This window comes from Eleutherodactylus coqui, chromosome 9, assembly GCF_035609145.1.
Source record: "Eleutherodactylus coqui strain aEleCoq1 chromosome 9, aEleCoq1.hap1, whole genome shotgun sequence".
Lineage (NCBI taxonomy): Eukaryota > Metazoa > Chordata > Amphibia > Anura > Eleutherodactylidae > Eleutherodactylus > Eleutherodactylus coqui.
Window position 1 is genome coordinate 9,472,263 of NC_089845.1, and position 19,148 is coordinate 9,491,410.

The 19,148-nt window shown below is 47.8% G+C and overlaps 1 protein-coding gene across 1 annotated transcript in view; it reads right to left on the reverse strand.

Annotated features, from left to right (window-relative positions):
• The window catches only part of SLC9A3 (solute carrier family 9 member A3), a 285,255-nt gene that overhangs the window by 227,285 nt on the left and 38,822 nt on the right, over nucleotides 1–19,148 (reverse strand). The window contains exons 3-4 of the mRNA XM_066579077.1: nucleotides 14,214–14,516; nucleotides 7,920–8,080 (exon numbers count right to left, since the gene is read on the reverse strand). Of these exons, the coding sequence (XP_066435174.1) occupies nucleotides 7,920–8,080; nucleotides 14,214–14,516 (464 nt within the window). The remainder of the gene's footprint in view (nucleotides 1–7,919; nucleotides 8,081–14,213; nucleotides 14,517–19,148) is intronic.

Genomic DNA, 19,148 nt, shown 5'->3' on the forward strand with positions numbered 1-19,148 from the left:
TCTGCCAGAGTTAATAACTCTGCTACCCTCACGTTCTGTGACACATAAGCAGGGACACAGCACAGTTATTAAACTTCTCATGTTCATTGAATATACGCAGTGCTGCCTTTTGGTGGAAAAAAACTGAAAACAAATCTATTTGTCCAGCCTCTGTCCGTCCTAAGGGCGGTGGACACGTGTGAGCTGCGTGAACAACATTGCTAAATCAGACGCACCCAGCTACGCTTTACTGCTGGCTTCGCCATTTGCTTTCCTTAATTGGGAAAAAAATACCTGCTCTGCCAGAGTTAATAACTCTGCTACCCTCATGTTCTGTGACACATTAGCAGGGACACAGCACAGTTATTAAACTTAGATAATTCATTCACTAGAGGCAGTGGGGCCTTTCGTTTTCCAAAAAGGGCAAAAATTATATTTGGCCTGCAGTCTTGCGCCAATTTATTTCCTGCCTGTGAAATCAAATCACTGGTAATACAGCATGCTGAGGGGTAGGGGTAGGCCTAGAGGACGTGGACGCGGCCGAGGACGCGGAGGGCCAAGTCAGGGTGTGGGCACAGCCCGAGCTCCTGATCCTGGTGTGTCGCAGCCGACTGCTGCGTGATTAGGAGAGAGGCACGTTTCTGGCGTCCCCACATTCATCGCCCAATTAATGGGTCCACGCGGGAGACGGTTATTAGAAAATGAGCAGTGTGAGCAGGTCCTGTCCTGGATGGCAGAAAGTGCTTCGAGCAACCTATCGTCTACCCGCAGTTCTGCGCCGTCCACTGCTGCCAATCCGAATCCTCTGTCTGCTGCTCCTCCTTCCTCCCAGCCTCCTCACTCCACTACAATAACACCTGCTCAGGAGCGGGAACACTCCCAGGAACTGTTCTCGGGCCCCTGCTTAGATTGGGCAGCAGCGGTTCCTCTCCCACCAGAGGAGTTTATCGTCACTGATGCCCAACCATTCGAAAGTTCCCGGGGTCCGGGGGAAGAGGCTGGGGACTTCCGCCAACTGTCTCAACAACTTTCTGTGGGTGAGGAGGACGATGACGATCAGAAACAGTTGTCTTGCAGTGAGGTAGTAGTAAGGGCAGTAAGTCCGAGGGAGCAGCGCACAGAGGATTCGGAGGAAGAGCAGCAGGACGATGAGGTGACTGACCCCACCTGGTGTGCAACGCTTACTCAGGAGGACAGGTCTTCAGAGGGGGAGTCAAGGGCATCAGCAGGGTAGGTTGCAAGAGGCAGTGCGGTGGCCAGGGGTAGAGGCAGGGCCAGACCGAATAATCCACCAAGTGTTTCCCAAAGCGCCCCCTCGCGCCATGCCACCCTGCAGAGGCCGAGGTGCTCTAAGGTCTGGCAGTTTTTCACAGAGACGCCTGACGACCGACGAACAGTGGTGTGCAACCTTTGTTGCGCAAAGCTCAGCCGGGGAGCCAACACCAACAGCCTCACCACCACCACCATGCGCAGACTTATGATGGCCAAGCACCCCTCAAGGTGGGACGAAGGCCGTTCACCGCCTCCGGTTTGCACCCCTGCCTCTCCCCCTGTGCCCCAACCTGCCACTGAGATGCAACCCCCCTCTCAGGACACAGGCACTACCGCCTCATGGCCTGCACCCACACCCTCATCTCCGCTGTCCTCGGCCCCATCCAGCAGTGTAGTTCAGCGCACCGTTCAGCCGTCGCTTGCGCAAGTGTTCGAGCGCAAGCGCAAGTACGCCGCCACGCACCCGCACGCTCAAACGTTAACCGTCCGCATAGCAAAATTCATCAGCCTTGAGATGCTGCCGTATAGGGTTGTGGAAACTGAGTCCTTCAAAAGTATCATGGAGGCGGCGGCCCCGCGCTACTCAGTTCCCAGTCGCCACTACTTTTCCCGATGTGCCGTCCCAGCCCTGCACGACCACGTCTCCCGCAACATTGTGCGCGCCCTCACCAACGCGGTTACTGCCACGGTCCACTTAACTACGGACACGTGGACAAGCACAGGCGGGCAGGGCCACTACATCTCCCTGACGGCACATTGGGTGAATTTAGTGGAGGCTGGGACAGAGTCAGAGCCTGGGACCGCTCACGTCCTACCCACCCCCAGAATTGCGGGCCCCAGCTCGGTGCTGGTATCTGCGGAGGTGTATGCTTCCTCCACTAAAGCACCCTCCTCCTCCTCCTCCTCCTCTGTCTCGCAATCAAGATGTGTTAGCAGCAGCATGTCGCCAGCAGTCGGTGACGCGCGGTGTGGCAGCACAGCGGTGGGCAAGCGTCAGCAGGCCGTGCTGAAACTACTCAGCTTAGGCGATAAGAGGCACACGGCCCACGAACTGCTGCAGGGTCTGACAGAGCAGACCGACCGCTGGCTTGCGCCGCTGAGCCTCCAACCGGGCATGGTCGTGTGTGACAACGGCCGTAACCTGGTGGCAGCTCTGCAGCTCGGCAGCCTCACGCACGTGCCATGCCTGGCCCACGTCTTTAATTTGGTGGTTCAGCGGTTTCTGAAAAGCTACCCACGCTTGTCAGACCTGCTCGTAAAGGCGCGCCGGCTCTGCGCACATTTCCGCAAGTCCCACACGGACGCTGCCACCCTGCGCACCCTGCAACATCACTTTAAGCTGCCAGTGCACCGACTGCTGTGCGACGTGCCCACACGGTGGAACTCTACGCTCCACATGTTGGCCAGGCTCTATGAACAACGTAGAGCTATAGTCGAATACCAACTCCAACATGGGCGGCGCAGTGGGAGTCAGCCTCCTCAATTCCTTTCAGAAGAGTGGGCCTGGTTGGCAGACATCTGCCATGTCCTTGGTAATTTTGAGGAGTCTACCCAGGTGGTGAGCGGCGATGCTACAATCATTAGCGTCACCATTCCTCTGCTATGCATCTTGAGAAATTCCCTGCAAACCATAAAGGCAGCTGCTTTGCGCTCGGAAACGGGGGCGGGGGAAGACAGTATGCCGCTGGATAGTCAGGGCACCCTCCTGTCTATTTCTCAGCGCGTACAGGAGGAGGAGGAGGAGCATGAGGAGGATGAGGAGGAGGGGGAAGAGACAGCTTGGCCCGCTGCTGACGGTACACCGGCTGATTGCCTGTCATCCTTTCAGCGTGTATGGCCTGAGGAGGAGGAGGAGGAGGATCCTGATAGTGATCTTCCTAGTGAAGACAGCCATGTGTTGCGTACAGGTACCCTGGCACACATGGCTGACTTCATGTTAGGATGCCTTTCTCGTGACCCTCGCGTTGCACGCATTCTGGCCACGACGGATTACTGGGTGTACACACTGCTCGATCCACGGTATAAGGAGAACCTGCCCACTCTGATTCCCGAAGAGGAAAGGGGTTCGAGAGTGTTGCTATACCACAGGACCCTTGCGGACAAGCTGATGGTAAAATTCCCAGCCGACAGCGCTAGTGGCAGAAGGCGCAGTACCGAGGGCAAGGTAGCAGGGGATGTGCGTAGATCGAGCAGCATGTACATCCCAGGCAGTGCAACAGTCTTTAAGGGCCTGGCCAGCTTTATGGCTCCCCACCAAGACTGTGTCACCGCTCCCCAGTCACGGCTGAGTCGGCGGGAGCACTGTAAAAGGATGGTGAGGGAGTACGTAGCGGATCGCACGACCATCCTTGGTGACGCCTCTGCCCCCTACAACTACTGGGTGTCGAAGCTGGACATGTGGCCTGAACTAGCGCTGTATGCCCTGGAGGTGCTTGCTTGTCCTGCGGCTAGCGTCTTGTCGGAGAGGGTGTTTAGTGCAGCTGGGGGAATCATCACAGATAAGCGTAGCCGCTTGTCAACCGACAGTGCCGACAGGCTAACACTCATCAAGATGAACAAAGGCTGGATTTCCCCAGACTTCTGTTCTCCACCAGCGGACAGCAGCGATACGTAAGCAATACGTAGGCTGCACCCGCGGATGGAAGCTACGTTCTCTCTCACCATCCAAAACGGGGACATTTCTGCTTCATCAATCTGTGTCTAATATTCCTCCTCCTCCTCCTCCTGCTCCTCCTCCTGAAACCTCACGTAATCACGCTGAACGGGCAATTTTTCTTAGGGCCACAAGGCTCACTCAAATAATTTTTCAGAACAATTTTTATAAGTTTCAATGCGCTTAAAAGCATTGGAACTTTAACTTGAACCAATTTTTCGTTACACTGGGCTGCCTCCAGGCCTAGTTACCACTTAAGCCACATTAACCAAAGCGATTAATGGGTTTCACCTGCCCTCTTGGCTGGCCATGGCCAATTTTTGGGATGTACATTAGTACTGTTGATACAGCAATTTTTGTGGGCCCTCGCCTACAGTGTAATCAAATTAATTTTTAGCCCACCTGCATTACAGCTGACGTTACCTCAGCTGTGTTGGGCAATGCAATGGGATATTTTTATGTACCGCCGGTGGGTTCCAGGGAGCCACCCATGCTGTAGGTGCACACTGAGTTTTTAATACATCTGTACACTTCTAAAGAACCCGTCTGACTGGGCCATGCAGTGTGGGCCGAAGCCCACCTGTATTACGCACGACATTACTACCTCAGCTGTGTTGGGCAATGCAATGGGATATTTCTATGTACCGCCGGTGGCTTCCTGGCACCCACCCAGGCAGTGGGTCCACAGGGAGTTTAACCTACATGTGTCCACTTGTAAAGAACCCCAGTCTGACTGGGGCATGCAGTGTGGGCCGAAACCCACCTGCATTAACCCTTTCCAGTCCACTGTGTGACCTGTGAAGACATTAGGGTTTAAGGCTGTACAGCTCCGTTGTTGGTAGACGTCCGTCGGGGTTCTCTTACTGTATATTGCCAGCCTCTCTGCTGTCGGAGCCTATCCTACGTGTCAGCTCATGCAGTACTGGCTTTAGCCAGCATATAGCGCCGTTGTATAACAGCAGAAAAAGAGTAAGCCCCCTAGGAAAACCATATACAAATTGGATTGGAAAGGGTTAAGCACAACATTACTACCTCAGCTGTGTTGGGCAATGCAATGGGATATTTCTGTGTACCGCCGGTGGGTTCCAGGGAGCCACCCATGCTGTGGGTCGACAGGGACTTCACAATAGGGAGTTGTACCTGCCTGTGTCTATGAATTAAAAAGCCCGGTCTGACTGGGGCATGCAGACACCTTGACAGAATGAATAGTGTGTGGCACATAGGTTCCCCATTGCTATGCCCACGTGTGCAGCTCCTGATGGCGGTGGCACAGGATTCTATTTCTCATTGCTTCTGTACAGCATTGTGGGCTATCGCTCCGCCACTTTTAAAGAGGGTCGCTGCCTAGCCGTGCCAACCTCTGCAGTGTGTGCCTGCGGTCCCTCGTCATGGTAGACGCAATTCTAAATAGACATGAGCGTGGTGTGGCATGAGGGCAGCTGAAGGCTGCCCAGGGACACTTTGGTGTGCGCTGTGGGGGGGGGAGGGGGGGCGGTTGGGCAGCATGTAACCCAGGAGAAGTGGCAGTGGAGTGTCATCCAGGCAGTGATTGTGCTTTGTTGTAGCTAGTGTGGTGCTTAGCAAAGGTATGCCATGCTAATGAGGGCTTTTCAGAAGTAAAAGTTGTTGGGAGGGGGGGGGGCCCACTCTTGCCGGTATTGTGGCTTAATAGTGGGACCTGTGAACTTGAGATGCAGCCCAACATGTAGCCCCTCGCCTGCCCTATCCGTTGCTGTGTCGTTCCCATCACTTTCTTGAATTGCCCAGATTTTCACACATGAAAACCTTAGCGAGCATCGGCGAAATACAAAAATGCTCTGGTCGCCCATTGACTTCAATGGGGTTCGTTGTTCGAAACGAACCCTCGAGCATCGCGGGAAGTTCGTTCCGAATAACGAACACCCGAACATTTTGGTGTTCGCTCATCTCTAGTAATAAATGTTATTTATTACACAAATGCTAGCCTTAGATAATCTTAGTATCCAATATGGATAGAGTGCTAAATAAGCCCAGTGATCACTGTAATATACCACAATCATTATGCAACACTCAATGATATTCTGACCATCTTAGGCCAAAGCTTGTGGCTCACCTGAACTCGCCATGCAATTTTTGATCACATAAGTTTCTTGAGCACAAAAAGTTGTCTCATTCCAAAAATAATTTACCTTCTCATGATTTCTAAACTAATTATACATCCATGCAAAACTTACACTTATTTTATTATTTGACCTCCGCGAGTGCATAGGACCTTCACAGGCATTGATATTTGACCTCCACGAGTGCATAGGACCTTCACAGGCATTGATATTTTCCCATCTAGAAGGTCTGGGAACAAAATGAAAAAAATAGAATCTTGTAGAGCAAAAAATTCTCTTCCAAATAGAACAAAAATGAAAAAAAAAAATGGAGTACATTCCGATTTTCGCCTTTGAAAAAGGGAAGAATTAGCAAAAAAGTGTTTTTTGCCATTTTTGACTCATTGTATCTTAAGAGCTATGCATCCTTTTCGGTCCATAATGGGAATAATGAGAAACATTTCTATGGAGTACACATTGATACATTCAGAGCTGAGTTGGATCGCATTGATTATGAGTTATTACTGCTTAAAATATGAGTTTTATTTTGCGCGATAGAATTTTTCAGCTACTTTGACATGCAATGGTGGCAGAATGATGATAAGAGTGGCAGTCTGAGTAGCTTAGCTGGATTCAGCACCAAAAGTTCTCCTAGTGTGTGAAGTTTCATTGCTCTAGAGTCATTGGAACTGGCTTGGCAATGGATTGAAATCGCAACTTTTTTCAGGTTGCGCGCTGTAATCACATGACAACCCCCTAGATTAAGACCTGTAGCTCGTGAACCAAAGCACTTTGAAGCCTAATATTCTGGCTATCTTAGTTTAGGGTAAGGTTCTATCTTTGTGCAAAGTTTCATTGAAATCTGAGATGGTCGACCGGGAGCGTTGGTTGAACTGACACGGAAAGACCCAGAGGAGAAGTTCATGAGAAGACTGAAAAATCGCTCGGTGAACCACCCACTTTATCCTCCCAAAGCTGAAGAACAGAGTCTGTCACGGCTTGTCAGTCACGACAACGTCGTGGCATGGTTGCCTGGTTAAGCAGGCCAAAGGTTAATGCATCATGTGCAGTATCGGCTATTGCTGTTGGATAAGCCATGCCTGAAAGTAGTGTGGAGGTGTGGTTCTCTATTCACTCTGCCATGGTTTCAGGTGTGGAGTAGCTATTTATTCTCTGCCCTCCTGGTTATCAGTGCTGCTTATTTTCATACACAGTGGAGTACATGGAGTTGGAGCTTTACTGTGTCGGGTGTTCCGCAACTGCAGATAAGTAGTTGCTGGGTCCTTCAGTTTCTTTTGTTGTTTGTCTATTCTGTTAACTTTGCGTGTCAGTGCGTTTCTCCAGGGGTTCTTATAGGGACATTCAGGCCCCAGAAAGAAGACCGCTGGGACGTCTTTTTCGCTTTAGGTAGGGACCTGTCACCCTCTCAGCTAGTTAAGGCCAGGCTTCCTTCCTCCCCTGGAGTTGGTGCCACCATCCCGCATTACGGCATTTACGGTTTTTCCACCTTTTGTACATTCCGTGTCACCGTGCGGTGTGGTGTATTCTGGTGTCTCACGGTCCGTACTATTGTGGTTATCACCACCGCCCGATCGTGCTGAGCGTGTGCTCGGACTCTGCACGGATGCGAAAGTCTCATTGTCATGTAACTGGCGGTGAAGACAGTGGAATGGATCAACCACCAATCCATTTTACCCAGGAAACTCCTCTTAGATCCTCATCTTGTAATGTTTTTAATTCTGCAGATCTTTAGGGCCATGGAGGATCTGAAATGTGTTGTAGTAAATATTCCTGTAGTATTGTAAATCATGATTCTGCTTCTGAGAGATCTTTCCCAACAGCTGGAGGGCCACAGGTTGTAGACCACTGCTATAAAGTGTCGATAATCAAAATATATTTATATGTAATGTGTGATTAAACAGTAAAAATGAATTTACCACAGTAACGGCATCATTCAGGAGAGATTCGCCAAAAACAATGATAAATAAGACTTCATTGACATGGACCTCCTCGAATACAGCAAGAACAGCGACTGGGTCAACAGCAGCAATGAGGCTTCCAAAAAGCAGAAACTCCAACACACCAATCGACAGATCCCCTGTAAGAGAAACAAAAAGCTACAAATGCATCCATAGAAAAATACAAATGAGACAAGTCAAGTGAAAAAGCTGCTTAAGTTATTGTCAGAAAGACCTTTTTTACTGCTTCCAATCTATCTATATATGTTTAGTCGGGCCGATTCTCGGACCATTTATGGATCAGCTCTCTCCACGTGGATTTGGTTTGTATGCCTTCTTTCAGTTCGATCATTTGCTTGTTATGGTCGGCTGTGATACCAGCGGCGTAAAGTGAAGCTCCGGGGCCCCAATGCAAAACCTATAACAGAGCCCTCAACTATAATGCTTTATTCATAGTACTGGGCTTCCTATATGGAGAGAAGAGGTCTTATGGGCCCGTGTGCAACGGAATCCCCCGGATCCCCTATAGTTAAGCCACTGTGTGATAGTATCAAGCCAGCGCATTCTTTGGCAGCCAGGACATCTTCTGCCGCTGACCACTCCAAGCATTATTGATGTGTTGTGCCAACAGTTGAGTACTGCAGAGGTCCCTCTATGGTCTGGGGATGTTTTATGTGGCACAGTCTCGATTTGTTAGTTGGTGATAATGTGGCAATACTCTAGGAATGGTCAGCCATACTTCCAACAAGACAATGTGCCTTCTCGCAAATCCAACACTACTTTACATAAGTTTGAGGATATGGATGTTCCATGAGTGCTTCGGCCTGCTTAGAGTCCCTACCTGAGCCCGACTGAACATCTGTGGGACAAACTGGAACCGGATCTTCTTTGAGAGACTTTGTCAGATATTTGCAGGATAAATAGAGGGAAATACCAGCTGAAGTAAAGCAGATGCTGGTAGAAAGCATTCCACAGAGAATATCGGATGTCATTAGGGCCAAAGAAACTCTACTAAGTATTAACCAATGGAAATAAAAACTGTTTTTGATTCTTGCTCAGGAGTCCAATTATGTTTGGTAGGGTATATACTGTGAGGTGGAACAAAGATATATTGTGGGTGAGTGATATATAGTTGAGATATAGTATCGGTACTGTATATACAGTGGGGAGGAGGAAATATATATATACTGTTGTGAGAGAGATTTAATCTGTGGAGGGATTTATACTGTTGTGGAAGAAATATACTATGGGCAGGAAGTGGTATATACTGTGAGGAGGGGATATTATATATATATCTCATTAGGAAGATAGGGATTCCCTACCAAGAGGAATTGAGGCCGCTGTCTGCAGACCTGACACCTCACGAGAGGGCTGCTGTCTCCCAGGTGCACAAATCAAAGATGTGTCTGATAGGCTGTCAAGACTCTTCAGTCCTACAGAACACTACTGCAGCGGCCACCTAGACATGAGGCCCACACTGAGGAGCTGGCATGGTAGAGTTGGCACTTGTCACGGTGGCTCTACCAGACTTCTCCTCAGAGGGATGCATAAAAATTCGGCTCAAGTACCGCTAGGCCTCTTCCAGGCAACGGTGGGACAGCGGTTACCTGTATACATGTGGTAGACTTGAGATTGTCACGTGTGACGCCACTGTTACTTCTCACCGTAGCTTGCACCCGACAGATAAATAAAGAGAGTCCACACACACAGTTGAAACTTGAATACCTAAGTCACTGGGAATGGGCAGTAACCGGAAAACTTTACTGGAAGCTTGTCAGAGTACAACGTTACACATGCCAGTTCAGTAAAGACTGTGAGGTCAGAGAAGAGACACATGATGACACCGGTCCTACAGGCCACGTTATCTCTAAGGTACCACTCCTGGAAGGGGAACACTCCGGAGGAGGAGGAGGGTAGGAACACTCCACAGACACTCACTCAGTATATGCAAGCAGCTCTGCATGGCAGACTCGTGACAGGACATAAATTGATATTTTTCTAGACATATCCCAGCCACATTTAGACATTAACCTCTCACGTGCTGCAGCTGTACAATACACATAACATTTGCACAGTTCATCCACATTGAAGACATGACATTTATAACAATTATGGAGGGGCCAGAAATATAGACTTCGGGCCCCTATACTACCCATTTCTACTAATACATGTAGCAACAAATACTGCAAAGAAGGACTTTGCAACTATCTGCAGAGAGTCTGAATACCTTGGAAAGAAGGTGAAGGAACTAGGAGCACAGGTGATCTTATCATCCATCCTCCCAGTGGATGGCCATGGAATAAGAAGATGGAACAGGATTCTAGTAGTGAACAACTGGCTACGTTAATGGTGCCGTCAGCAAAGATTTGGATTTCTAGACCATGGAGTGAATTACCTATATGATGGACTGCTTGCTATAGATGGGTTGCACCTTACAAGTAAAGGTAAAGTGCTCTGGTACAAGCCCCGAATTGTGGGTCCAACAAATTCTTATCTGCTCTTGCTGACAACTTTATCTTCCAGAAGGTCGAAGAGAAAACAAGGGGATCTGCTATCTTGGACCTAATTCTTACCCACAGGGAGGAAATAGTTGAGGAAGTAAGGGTGGCTGGGACCTTAGGAGGCAGTGATCATGATATCCTTGGATGTTGCATAACAAGGGGAGGAAGACCTGAGAAGACTCAGACCTCAAGGTTGGATTTCAGAAAGGCAGATTTTAATGGACTCAAATAGAGCGTAGGAAGAATCCAATGGCTGGATGTTCTTAAGGACAGAAATGTCCAAGATGGTTGGGAAATATTGTGAAATGAGATTCTCAAAGCACAATCATTAACAATCACTAAAAGAAGGAAGAATGGGAAGCATTTAAAGAGACCAGGATGGATGAACAAAGAACTTGTACACATGTTATAAAGGAAGAAAATATGTTTATCAAATGGAAAGAGGGGGAATAGCTAAAAAAGAATATAATGGGGTCTGCAGAAACTGTAGGGCAAGTGTCAGAAAAGCTAAAGCCAATAGTGAATTGAGGCTTGTTAGAGGCCAAAAGCAATAAAAAAGGGTTTGGGGTGTGGGGTAAAAAGCAAAAGAAAAGTCAAAGATTCTATTGGATGCTTCCAGGATGAATATGGTGACTTGGTTAAGAATGATGTTGAGAAGGTTGAACTTTAGATTCCTATTTTGTATCTGTTTTCTCTCAGAAAGTAGATGTAACATCAACTGATCTTCCCTGTGCTATTGGGGGAATAAAATAATGTAGGCTATCTATACGCAGAGAGATGGTGAGGGAACACTTAGCTATTCAAGTCTCAAGGTCAGATAAATGACATCCTGGGATAGCGAAGGAAGCAGCAGATATAATTTGTCAACAGCTTAAAGCACAGCGAATGAACAAGACATAAATATAACCAAAAATTTGGTGATTGGCTAAGCATCAGCCAATCACAGCCAGCACTCGATGAACCAATCACAGCAATTCATAGAGTGCAGGCTGTGATTGGCTAAGTGTCAGCCAATCACAGCCAGCACTTCCAGAAGGCGTGGATTTTTCAATACCTGGCCAGAAGAGAAGGAGACCAGTTCCGGGGAGCAGGAAGAAGCTGCAGGTGAGCCACGGACAACGCTTCTACGTGATGTATACTATTTTTAAAAGTTTTTCGTCAGCTATGGCTTATTTTTGGGGTAGGGCTTATATTACAAGCCTCCCCTCACCGAAAATCCTTGCATGTGGTGCTACAAAGTCGCACGACTTTGTAGAACTACAAAGTCGCGGTATCACTGTGAGGAACCGCAGTGATATTGCACGGACGAGCGATGTGATATTGTTGCGACTTTCTTGCAGTGATGGTGTGTCGCCCGTGTGAACGAGGCCTTAGTAACAGAGCTGGAGAACCCCTCACAGGTCTGTTCCGAGCACTAAGGCCATTTCTACAGTTAAACACCGCTCTGCGCTATCTAAGAAATCCAATTGGGCTCACAGTCAGTTCAGCCAGTGGATTCCTACTAAATCTCCCACAGTCTGCCATCTTCCATCACTTCTGTTTGTACACAAATATTTACCAGTTTCAATCCCAATGCATTATGAAGGTTGTAATTCAGTGGATATCTACAAGTGTCAGTAAACATGACCCCTACTGATTCCACCTTCCTCTCCTTCTGCATTATAGCTATTAATTCCATCATTGTGTTGCCCAGCACTGGCATCACCATTATCATTTATTGCAAATAGCATAAACCCGCATTTCGCCCACTGCAGGTGCTACTGGTGGAGGAAAGTGTTGGTGATAACCAGCATAATCAAAGTTATCTCCCGCCACTCTCACAATGACCCTAAGCACACAGCCAAGACAATACAGAAGTGGCTTAGCAACAACTCTGGGAATGTCCCCGAGTGGTCCAGCCGGAAGCCTGACAGGAACCCAAAGGAACATCTCTGGAGAGACTTAAAAATGGCTGCCCACAGACGACCCCCATCCAACCTGACAGAGAGCAAAATATCTACAAATCCAGGGGTGCAGACCTTGTGGTATTATACTCAAGAAGACTGGAGACTGGAATAGCTGCCAAAGGTGATTCAACTAAATACTGGATATGAATACTTATGTCAAAAGTTAGTTTTCCATTTTTTTTAATTTACAAAGAATTCTAAAATTCTGTTTTCACTGTTTTGTCATTGCGGGGTACTGAGTGCAGAATGATGGGAAACACTTTTTTTCAATTTGCACAAGGCCACAACAACATGTTAAAAAATTGAAAAGGTCTCAAGACTTTCCAAATATACTGTTGGAGGGAAAGAAAAATGTACTGTGAGGCCAAGTCTATACTGCAATGTGGGACATATGTATAATGTTGGATTATATACTGTTGAGAGGTATGACATTATTGAGTGATTTGTTATTACAGGGGTTGTCTCGCGAAAGCAAGTGGGGTTCAGCCTCCTGATTGGCTGGAATCGGCACACGTGACGGGGCGGAGCTACGCGAAGACGCGTAGAAGGGGGCAGAGCCAGAACGCCACTGCTGCCGAACCGAGCCGAAGGCAGAAGACCCTTCTGCGCAAGCGCGTCTAATCGGGCGATTAGACGCTGAAGTTAGACGGAGCCATGGAGACGGGGACGCCAGCGCAGGGAAGGTAAGTGAATAACTTCTGTATGGCTCATATTTAATGCACGATGTATATTACAAAGTACATTAATATGGTCATACAGAAGTGCTGAACTCCACTTGCTTTCGCGAGACAACCCCTTTAAATCATTTTAGGTTTTGGTGCAGCTTCCGAGGAGCCGGCTCAAAGCCAATGAGATGGCGGGATAGATAAGGGATTTCTGTCATGGGTGGCTCTATCATCTCCTCCCCTGAGAGTAGCTCAGGACCCGTTTAAGTTACTGCTGGGAGGTCACAGGAAAAGGGCAACTAGCGGTTACCTTGAATCTTTCTGTCTTTCGTGACGTCACCGTCCCATCCTCTGCAGTGAAACTCATTGTAGGAAATAACTTAGTCCACACACAGGGATAACTTTATGGACAAACCAGGAACGGGCGGTAATGTCCGTTTACTGTAGCTTGATAACCGTTCAACAGTGTATTTGGCACAGATACAAGAAGAGAGGGTGGTGTGACAGGGAGGTTACTCGGGGCAATCCCGACAATTCACAGTGGCAGTTATCTGTGTGATCCCGCTCCCGGTGACTCTCTTTCTCTCTCTCTCCAACTCTCTACCGGTACACACTCACGTTTCCTGTGCCTATCTTCTCCAAGCAATGATTCCTTCCTCACTCAGTATTGAGTGGTAGCGCCGATACATCCCAGGCAGCACAGTCCCAGGACAAGCAGTAGGGAATAGCTCAGCTTCCTCCATTCTTCACACTCACACACCGACCGATGGGTGTCTGTGCGGCTCACTCACTGACTAGAAGCAGACTCCACACTCTCTTTTGCAAGAAGACAGACTAGTTTATGCAACAGAGGGTCTTCTATCTTGGACTGCCTCACAGACTGTCTTGCATTCCCCTTGCAAACGCATATATCTAACATGGTCACATGACATACAACATGATACATTTTCAGACATAACCCAGACGTTAACCCATTCAGTGCTGCAGAGGTGCAATGCACATCAAATGCATACAACACAGAAGACACTGACAATACCATTGCACAGGAGAAACACTTAACATTATGGAGGGGCCCTGTTAACTCTGGGCCACTATATTAACATATTATCATTATTTCTACAAATGTTTTTTCAGCAATATAATTCATAAAAGAGGCCTTACCCATTATTCCAGTTAGGTAAACTCCATATAGCGATAGACCTGTTGTGGCAGCATTCCATACTGTTCCAACAACTGCATACAGGAGAATGGTGCCCAGATTTCCAAAGAACAGCCGGTTTGGCATGAAGTACCCAGCATCCAACACAATCGGCGGCAATAAGTAAAAGAAGAATACAGTTGGTGTCAGGGTGAAGGAAGCGATGTGGTCAGCAGCCCAGACTACACCGCCCAGCAGCAGACCAAGCACAATCAGAAGACAGCTCTCCGGCACCACAGTAGTCACCTTGTGGGATATGTGGAAAACTGTAAAGAGAAAGAAATCACTCCTGTAATATTCCAGTTTATTGTACTTCCAGCCTCATCAGTCAAATGTGTTGAAATAAAAAGGAAGCTTTTAGATTAAATTTTCATGATACTGGAGTGATGCTGAACAACATATTGTAAGGTGCCGGACCTCAACTGCTAGAAGTGTACTGATGAGCTAAGGTGCATTAAGACGCAACGATTACACTGTGCAACATAATATCTGTAACATAAGTAGATCGGTGATTTATAGTAACTTCAGTGCGCTGAATTCAAATATGAGATCCATTTTTTTCTGCCACGCAAGGTTTTCCAGTTATGCGGAAGAATATAAACCAGTTGCAGTTGTATCGTATTTTTTGGAAATCTGCCTCTACAATCTCATCCAGTCGGCTCGCCATTAACCTGCTTAATAAAAAGAATAACAAAAGCGAATGCGCAACTATTTCACAATCACTGTTACACACCGCGCTGACTGAACACTATAAGGGTAGGTTTATGTAACATATAGGGTATGTTTCCACATGGCATAAACACTGCGGATCATCCGCCAGTAAGTTGTCATTAATGATCTGTGTTTACAGGTCATTGGTTAGACTAAATAAGAGTCAAACTCATAAAACAAAAATACATGTTTGGTATCACTGCGTCCATGACAGTCCGATCTATCAAAGTAGCGCATTATTTACCCCACATTGTGAACGCCATCCGAAAAAAATTAAGAACGCCGGAAATGCACTTTTTTGGTCATTCTGTCTTCAAGAAAAAAATGCAATAAAAAGTGATCAAAAAGTTGCACATATCCAAAATGGTAGCAACACAAACTACAGGACATCTCACAAGAAATGAGCCCCGCACAACTATGAGGACGGGAAAATAAAAAAGTTATTGAGTGCAGAAGATGGCAGCAGAAAATAATTAAGAAAAAATTTAATGTCTATTTTTTACTTTTTACGTCCTGCAATGCCTTATCACTTATTATAGTGATCATAGGCACTGGCTATGCAGGATGCTCTATCAGGCGTCTTAATGCCATAAGAACCTGTCGGGGTCTCTGCGATTACATCACGAGAGTCCGATGACGTCACAGAGGGAGCACGCTCACTCTGTAAACTTTTTACATGCCGCGATCAACATAGATCGTGGCGTGTAGGGGGTTAACAGCAGGGGTCGCTCTCCTAATGCACCCCCACTGTTGCAGCAGGAGGCCGGCTATCAGTGACAGCCGACTCCCACTGCCAGATAGCGCAAGATCAGAAGAGATCCCGCACTATCTACAGGGCGTAAGGATACAACCTGTTGCACGAAGTACCACCCTGCCAGGACGTACAGTTACGCGCTGTGGCGTTAAGGCGTTAAAGTGATGGAAAAGGAATATCAGGGAAAGGGGACGGACGAACACCGAAGAAATCCGAAAAAAGGAAACTTCAAGGCGAGCCAAGTGGTAAATATTGGGTATGTTTGCATTCTTACATGTTACAAACGTTAAATGTGTTGTCACATAAATGAATGTCATTAAAAAATTTAATTTTTTTGTAATTTTCACATTTTCGTGATTTGTGAAAAACCTGACGTGATGCGGAATGTTGAAGGTCCTTCTTGGAATCTGTGGAAAAAATCCATTCCGATTCACCTCTTCATTTCAAAACAACAAAATCTTGCATAACTGACTCTAAAACTGCAGGTCTTGTGTTTTTGGTATGCTGTAGTTAGTACCCATCTAAAGTGGTCAGAGGAAAGGCAACCAGTCCAGTGACAAGGTCATGGGCTTCCAAGGTTCATGGCCATCTATGGGATCACAGACTAGCGCGTCTGCTCCAATCCTACAAGAGCTACTGTAACACAAACGGATGATAAAAAGTAAGCTGACCAGACATCCCCAATTAGGCATGACAGTCCCGCTTTAGTACCCTGTGTCCTGCTTTCCCCCAGGAACAGCCATTTGTTGTGCTTCTTAAAGGTTTGTCCCACCTGTGCCCCACCTTGGGGACACGGGGCCATCATTAAAGTGATTACCAGCTGCGGTGCCACAGCTTCCCGGTTGGTAATCACTCTGCTGTATGGACACACTGATGGCAGTGTGTGCATCCAGGATCGTCTTCCCCTCCTCTCCCTACCTCTTTTCCCTAGTTCCATATGGGGAGAGGAGAAGGGAGGAGCCACTGCGGTGGGTGTACACAGTTCTGCCCGCAGTAGCGCTAGGAAGAGGAGCGGTGGCATTCTGAAGATGAGGAGAAGGTAAGTGTATGTGGGGCTCTATTACTACTGTGGCTACTGTGGGGGGTCACTGTTACTACTGGGATCTATATACGGGACGCTATTTGTAATAGTGTCCCCTATATCAGCCCCAGTAGTACTAGTATTAGTACCGAGGTCACAGTGGTGGTGGTGGGGGGGTCACTATTACTACTGAGGCTACTGTGGGGGTCAGCATTACTAGTGGGGCCACTGTGGGGGTCAGCATTACTAGTGGGGCCACTGTGGGGGAAACTATTACTACTGAGGCCACTATGGGGTTCATTATTAATACTGGGGCCACTGTGGGGGTCCCATATTACTACTGGGGCCACTGTATGGGTCCCCATTACTACTGGGGCCACTGTGGGGGTCCACATTACTACTGGGGCCACTGTGGGGGTCCCCATTACTACTGGAGCCACTGTGGGGGTCACTATTACTACTAGGGACGATATAGGGGACAATATTACTACTGAGGCCACTGCACATGTGGCAGCGTACCTCTAGCTTACTTAGGGTATGTTTACACGTGGCAGAAATACTGCGGAGTGCCCACAACAGAAATGTCTGCTGCAAATTCTGCAGCATTTCTGCATCCAAAACAGTCACAATCTGAACCGTTGGTGGGGATTTTTTTTTGTAGAAATTCTTTATTTATAAATTTTAGGGTGGATACAGAAAGAAAAAGGGAAATTTGCCTATCTGGATCGACACCCGGGAAGCACGTGGGAGAGAAAAACAAGAAGCAGGTTCTGTGAACATGCAGAGCCATTTGGATAATTAACCAGAATCGTCCACATTGGTGCAGATAGTGACTTGAATTCAGGCGCGTTTCCGCAGCTGATTCCATGCCATGTGGCGCTCCCACTCACCTCCTCCGAAGGCTTACCGCTGCTGACAGTTGGGAGTGCCACAATCTACCCGTCTTCTGTCCACAATATCAGCAGTTTGTGACCACACCCCTAGCTGCACCCAGCGCGATGATGTCACTTGTAGGCAGACTAGCGGATTCCTCCCCTCAACCAGCGTCACGTAAAGTGCTGTGGCCCCGACTCCATAGGTCTTCAGCCCTGAACCCTTCTTGCAGGCATTTGTATTCGCTACTTGCATGGGGTTTGTTTCTTTATGTCTTTCAGCCATAGACTGAAGGCGTCTTCCTACCTGTGCGCTTCAACGACTATACTTTTCAATGGCAGCTACCTAAAGAGTGCAAGGCTGCCGCCTCGGCTGTTTCCATGGCACCCGGCGAGGTGGTCAGGAGGCAGTGGTGAGTTTCCCATCAGAGCTTCATGTAGTCTGGGGAATGGCTTCTGCAAGCATTTGCCTCTGAGGCTCTGCCCACTACAACTCCCAGCATGTCATCAGTCTGCAACTGCGTGCTGGAACTCACAGTTAAGTCAAAAGCTCAGCAAATGGAAGACACACATTTTGGTAGAACCACAAGTCCCAGCATGCTCTGACAGTTGCAGACATTCAGAGGATGCTGGGAGTTGTACCTTTAGCAAAACTAGGTGAGAGCATGAGGCCTCATTCAAACCGTCATAGCTTATCTTCTTGGCTGTGATTCACGGCCAGCACGCGGCTCCATTATAGCCTTTGAGGTTATTCACAAGTTCTCTTTCGTGTGGACCAATGGTCTGTGAGGAATGTCATTGCATCGCATTATGGATGAGAGCAGGACGTCCGACGTCCGCCGACAGCGCACACGTCCCATACGAGCTGCACTCCTCATTCTTCCCCACAGCTGGTATACAGCCACCTGACTGAAGTCTTAGGCCGCTGAGAAAAATCATGCGACATTTGGGTGTTGTGAGACGCACAAATCTCGCATGAATATGGTCCCCATTCTTTTGAGTCATACGCATGAGCAGTTTGTTTCCCCCATGGTGGTGCGGGGAGTGAAGCAGCTCCTGTACTGAAGTAACCGCCTTCCATCCATAAAGCCATCGCATGAGCCGAGTGTCACGGCCTGATATCGTGCTCAGTTGTGTGAAATTAGCCTAAGGCCAAGTCCACACAGTGCGACTGCTATATGCGGCCAAGCCACCCCGCCTATAGTGACTAATGGCTACTCGATTTAATGACAAATCAGGCGGCCATTGGTTGCTGTGGGTAGGCGTGGTTCAGACACAGTTGGTCAGCCAGACCTTACGGGTTGGCGGTGTTTGCCACAGTGATGGAGAGCGGTCGGTGACACGCCCACCATTTGATAGGGTAAGCTTTATTAAACTCATGTATGATGCACATGACAGTTGGGATCTGTAATAGACATCATTAGAGATAGGGATAAGGGATAGATAATCTAATATAAGTAAGCCTACAGACTTCTTCCTGCACCACACTTTGACCCCTTTGTCTGACCTTTGGTGGACGATTTTGGTGTCATTAGATTAG